The following is a 16,069-nucleotide window of genomic DNA, read 5'->3' as shown; positions in this document are numbered from 1 at the left end:
GCGGAGGGGGAAGCCAACTTTCAAAACCTCAAGCTAGGGAGAAAAAAAAAAAGCCTTTAGGAAGAATTTCAGAGCTCTCATCTTTCATTTGCTAAGCAACCTCCTGTTTTGTTCTCATCTAAGAGCCTACTGCTTTCTGCAAGATAAGGTGGTTCATGCAGTAAAACACTCTGATGGGAAGATTTCAGACATGTTTTTCTTCCAGCATTCGGCAAACGCGTTGGTTTTCTTACAGATTTTAAAGCAGATCTAGATTCCCTGCCACAGAAAGGCAGCCGTGCGCGTAACGTGCGCACCACCTCTCTTGTGCTGTCAGCAGGTGAGATTACGCCAAACTGACATTATTTCATTATTCTAAATACATTAATTGTTCACCTCCTTAATAATTAAAGTACGGGTTTCCTCCTGGACTTAGAGCACGCTTTGTGAAATATTTCTCCTTAACTTTAGGAAATTATCTCAGCCCTTGAAATTAATGCAAAGCACGCTACAAAAGGCCAAGCAATGAATCAGCAACTGTTCTATCCCATTTTACCCTTCCAAGCGACTCTGGAGCTCAGACGACACGTATATCTGGGGGACACAACCTGTAGCATAGATAGGCCACGCTGCCACAGAAATGCAGGGCAACTGATGTAAAACTAATGCTGACCCAAAAAGCAGATTTCACAGGCATCTCTTCATTTGCTTACTCATTTCTAGAAGAGAATCAGTGCAAATGTAGCTAATGAAGGGTAGCTGAGGGGAAAACACTTGTGCCTCAAATGACTAACGGATCGGGGTAAGCACTTTGCATGTATCACACCAGCGAGAGCTGGAAATTCTGCAGGCAATTAAAATGTCCACATGCCAGCGATGCCGATCCTCCTTTATTATCAGAACTGTAGTATTATAGAGCTGTTGGGTTTGGAATCAGGTGCTCATATGACAATGTGCCTTGATTGGAGTTTCTTAGCCTCCCAGGGCTTAGAAAAGGCAATTGGATATGAATACTAGAGGCTTGAAATAAAAAGACAGAAAGAACTCCAACATGGTATTTTTATATTTGGAATTTTGGGAGCTTAATGTAGGATTTTTAAGTGCTTGGGCTTTTTGAGGCTGGTATTTGAATTCATCGCTTGCTATTTCAGCTGGATGCCTTGCATTGAGAAACTCCAGCACGACCTGGTAATGCTAATTAATTAGTTCCCACAAATGCACTATTTGTATGAACATTAGTAACGCACATCAAACTATTTGGTGTCTGAACAAGCTACCAACAATTACCCTTTGTGGCTGCAGGCATTTGTAGGCATCCAAAACCTTGGTGAAACCCTGCTGCTTCCTGGAGTCTAACGGGAGCCTTGCCATGGACTTCAGCAGCACCAAAAAATTTCCCCCTTCATGTTTTTGGTAAGCAGAGTTATCCCAAACCTTGCACATTCAGATCATCAAAACCAAACGGCTAATGTCACCAGGATGAACACCTGTAAAGCACTTTGAAGGAGAAAAACACTGCGTAATCCCCAAATATTACATTATTTATAAGACGACCTGATTTTAAATGTTACGTTCGGCTTATTTTTATCACAAAGAGCAAACAAGTTCCTGCTAGCTTGCTTTACAAAACCAATTACCAGCGATCAGTGGATGGTGCTGCATAACAATACCCAGTGTTGCCCCAAAAAGGCGGATCTAATGCTCCGGAGCTGTTTAGAGGAAAATTAACTCGCACAGCGGATTGAAATACATGCACATAAGCAATTCTAATAAGGGGTATGAACTTCAAACTTCTTATTAAAAATATCAAAATGTGTAACACTTCCTTTACTTCATCTTTTCCTGGCTTCAACTGGTTTTTGTATCTGCTCCTTGATATATTAGTCCCTAATCAGAATAAGGCTGTAAGAGAATAGTAAATGTGACATCAAACTTGCTTTAAACTTGCTTTAAGGTCTCATCAGCTTTTTTTTGGCCTTGTTAGAATATAATTCCACTTAACAGAGAGGAGAGAATAGCAAAGAGTGACTTGGTGGTTTGGGAAAAAAAAGATGCAGCTACTCCCAACTAAAGGTTCCCCCAGACCTGCTCCTTCCCTGCACGTAAGTCGTAAGTTTTAGCAATGTATTTTTACTAGGATTGTCTGCATTCATAAAATGGAAAAGTACCATAGCAAAACATTTTAAAAACATTTCATTTCATTTCTAATCAGTTTGTAGACCAACTTACAAACTTTACTAATCTGATTCCCTTCTTCCCAGGCAAATCTCTTTAAAGGAAATAGTAACAAAAATAAGCAAGGGGAAACAACTGAAGACAAATTTTTAAATGCCAAATGAAATTCCCAATTTAATCAGGAAATCCATAACTCTGAAATTAGGAAGTAATAACCCTGGAATACAAAGTAATGAACTTGAAAAATAAATGTTGGCATTACACGTGGACATGTATTTCTTTAAGCATACTACAATTCTGTTTGTTTGTTTTTTTTAAATAGAATTTACTAACTAGCAAAGGGTGCCTATGAGCTACCAAAAATATCCCCCCACCTGTTATTTCTGGATGGTATAGTTGTACAATATCAGGTAATTTTCCATGTACAGCTCAAAATAACCTATACTGAGTGACAAATTGCTGAGAGATTCAACAGGTTTGTTGGGAGATACCCGACTAGAAGGTACGGGGAGCTTTGGTACCTGGTGGTGGTTGACAGAAGATAAGGCAAGGAAAAAAGAAGTCACTTGAGATGGGATTTCCAAAAAATGTAGAGGTCAGCTGAGCACACCAGATGGCAGAGAGGAATTAGATCTGCTCCTGCTCCGGGTGAGGGAAGAAGCTGCCAAAATGTGGTGGGCTGGGGAGTGGAGTAAGGAAACCAACCGTAAAGGTGGCACGCACGGTGATTGGTACCAGCAGCTCTGTGTGCAGTGAGACAGGGTTCAGGGGGGCTCCTACAGATCCAAACGTGGGACAAAGACCTCAGTATAATGCTCAGCTCCCTCTGTATTGGGAACTGAAAACGCTGCTGGAAACGGTGAACTTTTCTTCCCTTTCCAGAGGCTTTGGCACAGGCAAACACGCTCTGTGGCAACGGTCAGATGATTCCCAGGTTGTGATTTTTGTCCTAAATGTAGTTTGGACTCACTTTTTCTCTAATTCAGCAGCTGCTAAGACAGTTCGAAATTTTCTGGCAGCTAGATTCTCAAGTGGCACGACTTTCAACTTGCTCTTCGTTGCAAGCCTAAAGGGCAAACAGAAGTGAGTGGCTTGTTCAAAAGAGTTCAAGTCTGCACTGAATAGCTGATTGCAGCTCTAATTACCATGGGTTTACATCATTAAGGATAGCAACTGAAAAGGAGCTCTAATTCCAACACTGTGAGATATTGCCTTTTTTTTTTTTTTTTTTGGCTCTTACCACTAAATGATCCATTTCCAACACTTCTGGTAAGGACAGGAAGGGAAAACTTCATTTCCACGGGGGGAGAGGCTCTCGATAAACAAGTACAAAGACAGTATTTTTCCCTATAAAATTCAGACTGATAGGTGCTTATGGTGGGGCAGAAAGGATGGAGTAGTGAGGAGACGTCCTCTGAAACTGCAGCGGTAAGGGATTTCACTCAGCGCAGATATTTAATGCCCAACGCCACTGCTCATTTACGCCTGAGCATTGTATTTTGACACTCTAGCTCTCAAAGAGCGATCTGATTTCAATTATACTGTTATAAAGTGCCTGCAATTACAAGTTGTTATGATATATTGCTTGTAAAGTTTTCCCACTGTGTCTAAAGTATCTTGTAACGCCCTCTATCCTGGCTGCAGGGAGCCTGAAGCTGCAGCAAGCAGTGGAAAGAAAAATCTTTATAGTACTATCCGATGTTCTGATGGCATGGACACAAGATAAACAGAGAGAGAAAAAAATATGTCCTTCCATTTTAGGCTACAGAAAGAGCTCTCAAGTCCAGGGCACTTGACTCTTGCATGCGTTTTCAGCACAAGAAGGAGGAGTTAACTCCTCTCAGTGGGAAATGTCGGAGGTTAATTACCTTCACATGCCAAGAGCATCGCCAGAACAGCAAGGGAAGGTCCATCTAGCTAAGGAGACTTAATAGGTTTATTGCTTTACAGCTTTGTAATTTTGTTTCATTGCTGGAAATCTTTGTTGTAGTTATACGTATCGCAAGGACCTTCTTAAGACCACCGAGTCAAAGACCAAGTGAGCAGGACTGTTGGCACAGGCCTCTCCCCACTTCTACCTACCTCGTCGCTCCCTGCAAACACCTTCCATTCAATTGAACCACGAGCAGGGAATTTACTATGGACTTTCCTTCTACATGGAGATAAGACCCAGGCACCCACTGATGAGCATTTAGACAGGTAGACATTGCATTGCTTCTTCTTCCCATAACATGATTTTAGTTTTGAAACTCTAGCACATATACCACCTATTTTTCAGAAGACGGATTTCCATTCCCCAATTTAATGTGAATTTGGCACTGGGGAAAGCTATTGGAAACCCCACTGATTTGCACATGACATGTGAGTGACATTTCACCTGCACGCTTTTACTTTGATTTGCAGCAAAGCGGGAACACACCTTCAAGGGGATTACGTAGATCAGGCTCAAGGTTTATGCTATTTTTGACCTTCCAGTGAATAAGGATGCTAGTGAGCACTACCTGTGAAAGCTCTGAAGGGAAACCGTCCATTCAAACCTGCATGACAACTGCTCTGCTTAATTCTTTTAACTGAACACAAACTATTCACAATATTTTTGGATGACCTGAACTGAAGACTGACCTTAAAAAAAAAAAAAAAAGGAAAAAAATAATCCTCTTTAATCTGAAGTAATTCACAAAATACATCAATAGACACTCAAATGTTCTCACAGAAACAAATGCTAGATCTTAGTGACTCCAAAAAATACAGCACAGTAGTTTTGCAGAATAACTTGTTCTGAAACAGCCCCCTACCTGTCCCGGCATAGACACAACTCCCAGAATAAAAGTCCCTTGGGAAGCAGGGAAATTATTCTGACAAAATGTTGCTTTTATTATGAATTGAATCTGCGCAGAATGGAAAGGTATTTGAGAATTGCTTATTTCAGTCGATTACTGTGCGTAGACAAAACTTCAATGACAAATGGGTTTCAAGTGGCAAATATTATTACTTTCTTTCTTTGCTTTTTTTTTTTTTTGAGAGAAGTACTTTATGTACTTTGTAGGTACAAGGTTAAAAGAACCTTTTCAGCTACAAATATTCAAAATAAAGGTGTGCCTTTTGTGGCCTTATTAGCAATAATTCTTTCAAATAACTGAAATGTATAATCATATTGTGCAGTGCAGGGACTAAAACATATGCTCAGTTCTGCATTTGTAACCAGTAGCGCTGGTTTGCATTCAGGTACCCAGCCCCTGAATGGTCCTGCTGGGCTATCAAGCATCACCTCTGCTGTTGCAGGCACCATGTCAGATCCCCCTCAAACCCTCTGACTTCGCCTGCGGGCAGCAAAGGCTTTATGCCACCTCCAGTTTGACTTCCGGGGGTTGGCACTTTCTTCTTATTTTATTTACAGTTTAAATTACTGACGGCCAAACAATACTCAATTATTCTTCAGCCGAGATCTCTCTTCAGTTTAAGTACCTCCTGTCTCTCCTACCTAATAGTTAGAGACAACAATTTTGTCCTCTCTGTCCATTCGTTTTGCTAAGCAAAAGCAGCTTTTCTGATCTGGGCTCGTGTACAGCCCAACTGGGTCCTCTGCACCCTGCCTCCGCTTGGAGTTCATCCTTCCTGACCCCCTCAAGCGCTGAAGTCCAAACCATGAGGTATGCTCAGTGGGTTTTATCCAGCGCTACGTATGGGTGAAGTGGGAAAGAACCAGCAATAATACAATTAAGACCTAGAGAGGGGAGGAGGAAGGGGAAAATAAATTAAACTAGAACATAGATAAGGCAAGTTTTCTATGGGGTCTCTGGAAAGCAAAATCTCAGTGACCTGACATCGTCCCTCTCTTAACGTGTTTATCCCCCTGCCCCAATCCCGTATGAGTCCCGCAAATGATTTTCAGATGATGTGCAGGCAGCTGAGCACACAGAGGGGGCATTTTGGCTTCATCCTTCCAGAAATCACCTTTCTGTGCCTCACTCAGAGGCAACGGCAGGACTCGCCCGCTCTCATAAACCAGTGCTTCAGCTGAATACACTTATTTTACAGTAAATATTTTACAGGCTGCTCTCAGCGGCTGTGGGTTTGCATTGTAACAATTAAACCTCGGTGCTGGGAGCGCACCAGTAGCTTGGAGCAGGCAGAGCTTTTCCCGATTATTACACATCTCTTTCTGATATTTTTCTGCCTGATTAGTAACCACTTCTGACAAATCCTTTCGACAGCTCTGAACACCAGCCTTAGCGTCGCAGGGATGCTTCACGCAAAGCCTGACTGAATGCAAATGTTAGGCTAATGCAAGGATGCCTGACAGCATCCGAGCATTTTCTTCACTGGACACCAGAGGGAGGAGGAGGAAAGGACAACTGACAGCGAAGCTAAAGAAGAACTGCTTCAAGAGCCCTGAAGGAGCTTATCAGACATCGGAGCCAAATACATTTCTGTAATTGGACCAAAATAAATAGCGGCACCTTGTCTGGGGATGGTACTTCTGATAAAAGACTTTGCAGGGGTAACATGAGGTAAAGTCACGGGAGAAAGGACCCAAGCGCAGCAGCACTGAGTGCCAGGTGCCTTTTAGCCAGCTCCATCTTACAAGCTTTAAACAAACCCGACTGGTTTTGATGCTGTCCACGTGCTGCGCGGCTTCTGTGCCGCAGCTTCTGTGCTTTGCGGTCGCGCCTTCTTCTGGATGTGAAGAAAAACGCATTCTGGTGCTTAACTGTGGATCCAGGGTCACCACAGTTTCTGAGTCCCGTACCACGAGAGCGTGAAATTTGGAACTGCAAGTGCCCTATGCTGAGATGGAAATGTCAGGACCTTGAAGAAGGGAGGGAGGCAGATCAAGGAGAGTGATGCAGCATCTATCTAGGAAGGTGATAGCAAATGCTCAACATGTGGTTAGTATCTTGATTAAATAAAAAAAGAAGAGAGAGATTCAGCAAGATTACCAGGGAACTATTTACTATCTTATTAAAACTATGCTTTTATTTCCTCATCAAATCTTTTCATTATGCCTTCAAGGCATAAGGAGGATTATTAAATGTCAGCCACAATTCAAATAATTAATGTATGGTGTTACCAGATATATATATGCTCTCCAGGAGGATTAATAATAGCTTCTATTTTTCTTCCAACCATATTTTCTCCATAATACATATATTAATCATGAGAACACAGTGCATTTTTTTAAACCTCTCTAGTGTTGAAAGTCTTTAAGGAACTCACACTTTGAAAACTGGAGAATTCTTAGCATATTCTCTTCTTTTTAATTCAGTATCAAAATACGAAACCACAGTAAACACTTGGAAAGGAAGGGGTATAAGAAAGGCAGTGCTTTCTCCAGAGCTGCTATTCATTGCAGAATCAATGTCCTCAGTTCCTTGAAACAGGTCTTTAAAAACAACAAACCGGAGTTGCAAATTCAGAAAGCAGCTTGTCCCCCCATTAAAACGGACTGGTTTTTGTTGCTAACTTACTGCAATCAAAACATTTTAGAAGAGGCATCAGAAAAGTGCCTTTATCTCAAACACTCCTCCCAGGGCCGGCTGGGGGCTGCCTCCAGCACCTACCTGTGCAGCGTGCTCGTCCCTGCGAGGCGCTGGAGCACCAACGTGCCTGTTGTCTGTACAAAACGCCGCATGGGAAAGAAAGGGAGCACAGCTTTGCCCCTCTCAGATCCCCGCTGCCCATGCCAGAGCAGGGAGAGGCAGAGCCGATCCTTCTGCTCTTCTTGACTTGGCACTCAACAGCCGACATGGACTTGCCCTGCGAGCCTGGCGCTAACTCTTCCAGTGATTTTAATCCACAGGCTAAAAGCGTGCTACCTCAGGTTACTTTGCACTTACTATGTGCAGGGGAAGAGCTCCTGCGGATGGCCTGACCCACTGACAGGTTACCCACCAGCCCTGCTCCCGGGTGGGCTGCAGACATACTGCTCGGGGGGGTGTTTCTTGTACCTGCCGCTGGCCTCTCAGCAATGCAAGCAAAAATGAGCTCAGCTCCCGACTGCACAGCAAATAAACATGTCCACAAGTAACGCTTCAATTGCTTACAACTTGGAGAAGTTTAACTTCTCTCCTCCACTCCCAGCTGTAACCCAGGTGTAACCCCTCCTGTCCTGGTTTCGGCTGGGATAGAGTTAATTTTCTTCATAGTAGCTGGCATAGTGCTGTGTTTTGGATTTAGTACTAGAAGAATGTTGATAACACACTGATGTTTTTAGTTGTTGCCAAGTAGTGCTCAGACTACTCAAGGACTTTTTGAGCTTCTCCTGCTTGGCCAGGTGCATAACAAGCTGGGAGGGAGCACAGCTAGGACAGCTGACCCAAACTGACCAAAGAGCTATTCCATACCATGTAACGTCATGCTTGGGGGGCGTTAGTCGGTCAGTCGGTGGCTTGGGGACTGATTGTTGCTCGGGACAGGCTGGGCATCGGTCGGCGGGTGGTGAGCAATTGCGTTGTGCATCATTTGTTTTGTGCATTCTGTATATGCTCTTACCATTCTCATTATTACTATTATTATTATTTTCTCTTATTAAACTGTCTCTATCTCAGCCCATGGCTCTAACCTTTTTTTTTTTTCCTTCCTGATTCCCTCCCCTATCCCACTGAGGGAGGGGGCAGTGAGCAAGTGGCTGCATGGTGCTTGGTTGCCAGCCTGGTTAAACCACGACATCCACAGTGAAAAGTCATTGGATACCTGATTTTGAACACTGCAAATTACAGAACATATCACAAGCCTCTTCCATCTCTCAAAACAGCTCAAGAAATGTCCATGTTGTATTTAAAATAGTATTTATGAGCATGAGATTAGGGTTTGTTGTGTAAGTAAAGGGGTAACCATGCCAGCCTTTCGTGCATTACCGGAAGACATGTGTAGCACATGTGTGCATGGGAACTGCATGCACACTCCCCCCAGTGCAGCATCAAACAATAAATCATTTTAACCACCTATGTGACCTGACAACAGCCAGCATGGGGCAGTTCCTCACCTCAGGACATAAACCATCTCTACACAGAAGCTAGGAGAGAAGGTCTTTCATGACATGCAATTTTTTTTTTTTTTTTTTTTAAATTTCAAGAAGAAATATTTTAAAGCCGTTTTGAAGACTCACCTCCTCGCTGCACCAGCAACGTGACTTCGCTTCCCTTAGGACATTCAATCAGCATATCCACCACCTGGTTGTGAGTGAGGCTCTGCACATTCTTCTTGTTGACTTCGACTATAAGATCGCCCTCCTTCAGGCCGCGGCACCGTGGGCTGTCCACAATCTGTTTCACTCTTTGGCCGCCCCCACCGGGGCTGTCTGCTATAGTGAACCCAAAGCCCATAGGCCCTTTCACTATATGCACAGTTATGAGTTCAGGTTGTGTTGCTATCGAAGACGCCAAAGAGACCGTGTCATTGGGGTAACCATGGGGTCCGTTGGAAGAGACCTCAGCTGGGCTGCTGGGTCTTGCTTCCTTTGTGCCATTTACTTTCCCTGTTTTACTGCTGTGGCTCGCCGGGGAGTCATAATTTTCCTGCCCGTTCACGATGATCGGCTCTTTGTCCAGAATTGCCACAGACGTAACCAGGCTCGTGTTGGGATCATCGGGATCGAAGGGCAGGGGGTAGCCTCGGCACAGTTCGAGGTCCACGCTGGCGCCGATGGGGATGGACTGGAAGATTTTCACAACTTGAGCGTGAGTGTGCCCCAGCACACAGGTGTCGTTCACGCTGACTATGACGTCCCCTGCGGAGGACACAGACAGATATACCAAACACATACGTTTGTGCCTCCCGGGAAGGACTAGAGCCTGCGAGCTGATCCGCAGCAACCACGGATACACTCACAGGTGAACAGCAGCATTTAAGCACCTTTGTGAGGAAAAGGAGCAGTGGCCCTTGGGCAAGCAAGACCTATCGGTACACAACGGATTCGCTGCATAAAGCCTTTCTGTACATAAACGTTTCTGAAACGTTCGTTCCAATGATGGTATATGGCCCATTTAACAGTTATGTCGAAGCACGGCTCTCACTGTTACACACTGTGCTACGCTGACATACGATAGAAACAAAACTGAGAGCACATGAGAGCTGTAACAGAAGGCTCTCAAATACCAACTGCTGACGTATGGTGCCATGTGTCATCTCTCAGACACACTTCGGCCTGAAATCGAGGTGTCGATCAAGTTATGACTCGCTTTCTAGCAGTGGGGCCAGCACGCAGGCATGTCTGACGCTGTGATGCTCCACCTGCAAGCGAGGAGTTGTGACCTCAGGTGAATCCTAACAGGATTTCACGATGCTGGGCCCGAGCCCTGGCAAAACAAACTCACCCTTGGTGCCTCCACACGGGGAAATGCAAACTAGCCCACTCCTCTGCCCCTTACCCGGGAGCAGCTTTGCAGGGGGGGGAGTGGCACGGCAGGTACAAGACCCAAGGCGATGCAGCCCTACAGAAACGCCGCAGCCTGACGCGGGACCCCACGACCACTGGCTCCTCTCTGCAGGTCAGCCCAGGGAGAGCAGGTGCTGGCAGAGCCCCAGCTGGGTATTTTGACACCTGGGGTGAATTTCCGGCATGTGACATGCCTTGCTATAACATATCCTTCGAACATATCCTTCAATGTATCTCGCTTCCTTGCTTGCTGATTGGAAAGCTGAATGCCTTTCCCCAAAAAAGGGATGAGGACTAAAGTTCTTTATGAATTGCACAGCAAACCAGCTGCAAAAACATAAACCAAAGTGGCGGTGGTGGTTTTGACATAAAGCATCAGTACCTGTTTCCATTTTGCCATCCAGTGCTGCGGGGCCGTCAAGCACCAAACTTTTAATTTGGAGAAATTCATCCGGCTCATCCCCTCCAACGACGGTGAAGCCAAACCCCCTGCTGCTTTTCCTTAGCTTGGTGTGGATGAACTTCCCTTTCAGCTCCGAAGGGTTTCGTGTAAAAAAAGGTTTTCCTGTGTAGGAAGTTTGGAAAATCTATAAACAGGCAGGCACGAGTGTTTGATCTGTTTTTCCTCTGCCCCTCCCCGCTCTAACCAGTACCCAGACAAACACAGCAGTGGGCTGGGACGGGACTGGACTTCACTCCAGCATCCTCTCGCCTCCTTGCACTCCACCCGTCTCCCTGGATCCAATCATGCGGTAAAAAGAGTGAGCAAAACACCTTGTACCTGGTGCTGTCTTAGCTGTGGTTGCGCACACCAAAGCCCCACGGCTACAAAGGGCTGCTTTAAGGAATGCGATATTTTAAAGTTGGCAATGCTGGCTTAGATATGTGTCTGATCTCTGTCTTGAGGTGGTTATACCCACCCCAGGAAGGCTGGGACAGGGGCAGCCCCAATGCCTCCTGCAGAAGGAGCGTGCAGCGAGAATTTCTCCAGAAAGGAATATCATTATGTTTTTCACCACTTGCCTTTCTTCCCAACCCACCAAGCAAAAAGCAACTTCTGAGCTGTGGCAAGACACTGCGTAACCCTTTAGCATCACCCGTCCGCCCCACCATCGCTACCACCCTGTGACCTCCTCCGGTGAAAAAGGGGAGGGCGCTGATGTTGTTCTGCAGACACTGTTTGAAGTCTTTTCTCTTCCCTTTCTGCTCCTCGCCTGTTGCGGATGAAACACTGCTGTTGTGAAGTATGGATCAAAGGGCGGCCCGGGACGAGAGCGGCTGTGCTGGAGGGCTGGGAATGCTCTCTGGGAGCACGGTTAAGAGAGAACGAGGTACTCCAAAGGCAAAAGCGCATCCTTGCAAAGCGTGTTGCACAGGCTCGGAAAAGGAATCGCAGTTGCTGTACTTCACAGCACCAACATTAAACACCTTTGCACTTTTAATTGTTTTTAATACGTAGAGGGGAAAAGACTGTGCCACTAAGCCCTCTGGTGACAGCTCCAGGATCAGCAGTGTGCATCGCAGCCAGGAGAGCTGGCGCACTTTCAAAAACCTCGGCAGCATTGCCGTGGGCCTCTGTTCAGAAAGGAGACCTTGAGGGAGGGTGAGGGGATTTGAGACTTGTAAGCCTTTGACTGGGGGTGGGGGCGGGGGGAGAAAGTACATTTGAAGATTATTCATGAGGGAGCAGCGTGAGGACTTGCAGCCTTCTGCCTTTGAAGGGTAGCGCAGGAACATGGTAATCCTGCACGTCGTGGGCAGATGCTCAGACCCTGAGCTGCAAAAAAGCCCTGACTATCAAAGTGCAAGCCAACGTCTCAGGAAGCAAACACGGCTGGGACGCGGCGAGCAGTGGGGCTCGGGCCCGTGCGGATTGCTGGTTCAAAAGGCAAGCAGAACAAACACAGCTCCCTGGCACCCGCCTACAAATCCAGGGTAAACTTGCCCTGCAGTAACAGGATAGCAGCACCGCAGGCTATGTCCCACCTACAGCATTTGGGAGGGGATCACATTTTAAATGAGCATTATCTACAAAGCCCCAGCTGGGAGAGTGGTGCCCCACCAGCAGTGCCATCAATGGGAGGGACAGAAACCCCTGGGCATGGGGCAGGGGGACAGGGAAGCTGGAAATTGCTGCAAATGGGGAGCAGGAAAAGGGGGAGCAGCACTGAGAAAGGAAGAGGAAGGAATGAAAGAGAGGAGGAGGCATCAGCGGTACCAGGACACATCACTCAGAGGGCTGCTGAGGCAGGTTAAGGCTCTCCTGTAATCTTACTGCAAAATTTTGTGGCTGGCAGTCAGGAGCGGGTGGAGAACTGAGCGAGGCTTCTAATGTCACCCCTGCGTGACGGGCCCTTTGCATTGACAGGCACAGGCGCTTGGGCAGCCCTCGCTTCAGCCTGACCACCAAAACAGGAGAGGTGGCATTCACAAATGTCTCCCTGCAGAAGACCAGCTGTTTTGGGGCACTCTGATGAGATGCCTATCCCCAGATGCCTGGTGGTCAGGGTTCCATCCCCAGACCTCCCGCATTTTTCCTTGCTGCAAGTCTGGATTACCCTAATGTACTCTAATACCCCTCCAGGAACGTGCTGGGGGCCTTGCGTACTGTTAAATTTTGCACATCTGTTTTAGAAGGGCTGATCTGCTGCCACCTGCAGCAAAGAGCACTCCCTGGCTCTTCACAGCAGGAAAGGCAGCCCGGGAGGGCAGCAGCCTTGCCAGGCTTGCCTTCGGAAACCACGGCTGACCTGCCGAGTACGGGAGTATTTCCCAGCTCCCAGGGCTGACCTCACCCTGGCTGCTCCCAGCTCTGTCGGGATAACGTGCTTCAGCCAGATCTCCCCCCCCACCTTCCCCAGCCTCTGGTTCCTGCAGACCAGGGCAATGCCATCCGCTTGCTATACAATTTAGATGTAGGTGGAGATGAAGCCTACTTACAGCCATTTGTAACCAGAGAGCACTGGGACTGCCAACAGGTACAAGTGGAACTCTCTGCCCTCGCTGGCAACCTGATCTGGCAACGTTTCAGCTCACGCTGCAAATTCAGGAACAATTCATGTCCTGTCTGGTTAATTAAGACAAGCAACTGGTCTGTGAGCAGTTGGCTCTACACAGACCATTGACACTAATAAATAAGGCTGTAATAGCCCAAAGAACGTGTACAAATGTACAACTTCCACAGTATTTGGACCCAGTATCATTTCTTACTCATGCAGAGCTTCCCAGAGGAGCCTCAACTCAGATTTTTCAGAAACACGATATAATTTGCCCCTAAAACAGGGCCAAGGCACCTATGCCTCTTTACCCTCTGTTACTACAGAAAGTCAGATTCAGCATGGAGGCCTGGTAGCTCTGCAAAGCTCTCCAAATGGCAGAAGATCTCCCTCTTCTGGTGTTCCCCCCCAGCTCCAGCTCCCCCCAGATTTTCATTTGGATTCAAAGCACACAAGAAGGAAAATCCATAAAGTTGCAAGCCAGACTTATCCATGTCAATACCAGAACCTGGCTGCTCAGATGTCACAGATGCAACCAAGACACCCAAGCTCTCCAAAACCAAGGTCCCGCCACACAGTGCCAACAACAGATGCACATCACAGCTTCCAAGCACGTTGACCAGTTTCCAGTGCTCTTAAACTACTTCAACTTGAAACTCTACCTGCCCACAAATGCAGACATAGGGTAACATTGGCTTTGGCTCTCAAATTAAAACAAGATCATGTTAATGCATGCCTGTGTCTTAATCACAGAGCAACACGCTGAGATTTTGTGCTGCTTTTTGGGATGGAATGTTGACCTATGAGAACAGAAAGAAAGATCTTACTGTAAGAGCCACATTCTAAACTCAGTTGAGTTTAGAAGGTGCAAAAGCCTAATCCTTGCATATCCATACAGCTCTGTAGAAAAGGGTCTCCTCCTACTTGCACCTGCACCCACTGCAGTTGCTGGTAAATCCCGCCGATGTTGTAACTCATGTTTTCACCATGCTTTTTTAAAGACTTGGAACACTACACAGAGAATAGCCATAATCCTTTTTTGATGCAGGCAATCTCATCATTTGCCACTTGCCTTTGGAGACAAATGCGGTCTCGAAACAACTAGTCTCAAAATCCATGTGAATTCAGATAAGCAGGCACATGCCCTGGTGTATGACGCTAGTGATGGAGATACTGCCTTTGCTGGTGGCTGAGGGAATTTCATTCTCAGGAAAAAACCCCCTTGTTGCACTTTTACAACTGGTTTAACAAGGTTGTTACCTTGCACTGGTGCTTCCCGAACTGCCTCCTGGTTGTTTGAAACATGGTTTGGAGCAGCGGGTGGTGGGAGAGATGGACACTCCTCTGTCCATTCTAGAGAGGGCAGAGAGGGAAATGTTACTCGTTTCACAACAGCACTACAAGCTCCTGCACGTACACACTGGGAGTGCGGGGTTCAAGCAGAGGAGACGTGGGAAGCATGGAAAGAGAGGAAAGAGAGTCACGGAGAGAGGGAATAAAACTAATGGGATGTTCAAAAACGGATTCTGGAGGACTCTCTATGTCCAGGTAATTTGCTGGGACACCCTACTTCACACTCAAACTTGTGACTTGATTTGCATCTAAGTGGTCTCGACATTTATATGAAATCGGTTGCCCATGGCACTCATGGCATCTCAGTAGAAGAGCTGATGTTGCGGGCAATGGGGCTGCAGGAGGAATGTTGAAGCCTAAATTATCTTCCCCTTGAATAATAACTGTTGTGAAATAACTTGGTGTGAAAGCTACAAAGGTACCAAAACAAACCCAAATGCTACAGGCCCCTCACTGCAGTTGGGCTGCATTTAAAGGAAAAAAAAAAAAAAAAAAAAAAAAAAAGAAAAAAGGGGTGGGAGGAGGAAAAGAAAAAAAAAAGTTTTAAAATAATTAAATTACTTCAGATGTTAGAGCTTGAAAACATCCGAAGGTCTTGGGTTAAGAAGTGTCTCATGCAGAGGGGTTTCTCCAGTGCGCATGTAGATGCCCACTCCTCATCCCCTTCGATAGCCTGTGAGTCCCAGTGCAGACTGGAACACCACCAGCTACAGTGAGTAACTTGATGGAGCAGGTGAAAGAGGAAACGTGTGTTTGAATTGTTTCTGGGAAGCCTAGAAACTTTCCAGAAATAAAGGACATTAAAAGAAAAATCCCTCCCCTTTAACAGGGGTGAAAGCTACTATGTTTAAGTGGTTGTATGGTTTGGATTTTCTCTTTTGCTGCATCTTGTGTGAAGGGCATACGCAACCTTTCCTATGCACGTCATTTTGCCTTTACACGCCAAGGCCCCAGAAGGAAGGACAAACACATTGGCGTGGTGCTGCCAAGGCGAGGGAGGGCACCTTCCCCGCACGACAACCCCAACCAGCAGGCCCTCAGTGGTGCCAACCTTCTGGTGGCTGTTGCTGTTGCTCAAGCTGTTTCTTCCTCTTTGCTTCAAGAACTGGGTTTTCATACTGTGTCTTCCGGTTGATGTGGCTGGAGATGAAAGAGAGCAATAAATTAGGAGACCCTTTACGTGACAAGC

General features: G+C 46.1%; 1 protein-coding gene across 1 annotated transcript in view; it reads right to left on the bottom strand.

The window, feature by feature from the left end:
* MAGI1 (membrane associated guanylate kinase, WW and PDZ domain containing 1) overlaps positions 1-16,069 on the bottom strand; it is a gene marked incomplete at its 3' end in the record, with an annotated part of 229,816 nt that overhangs the window by 44,432 nt on the left and 169,315 nt on the right. Inside the window, 4 exon segments of the mRNA XM_035903797.1 lie at positions 9,263-9,883; positions 10,914-11,096; positions 14,788-14,880; positions 15,932-16,020. Of these exon segments, the coding sequence (XP_035759690.1) occupies positions 9,263-9,883; positions 10,914-11,096; positions 14,788-14,880; positions 15,932-16,020 (986 nt within the window).

The sequence above is a fragment of the Egretta garzetta genome, unplaced genomic scaffold (genome assembly GCF_000687185.1).
Source record: "Egretta garzetta isolate BGI_Z169 unplaced genomic scaffold, ASM68718v1 scaffold91, whole genome shotgun sequence".
Classification (NCBI taxonomy): Eukaryota; Metazoa; Chordata; class Aves; order Pelecaniformes; family Ardeidae; genus Egretta; species Egretta garzetta.
This window is presented reverse-complemented; position numbering and strand designations above follow the sequence as displayed.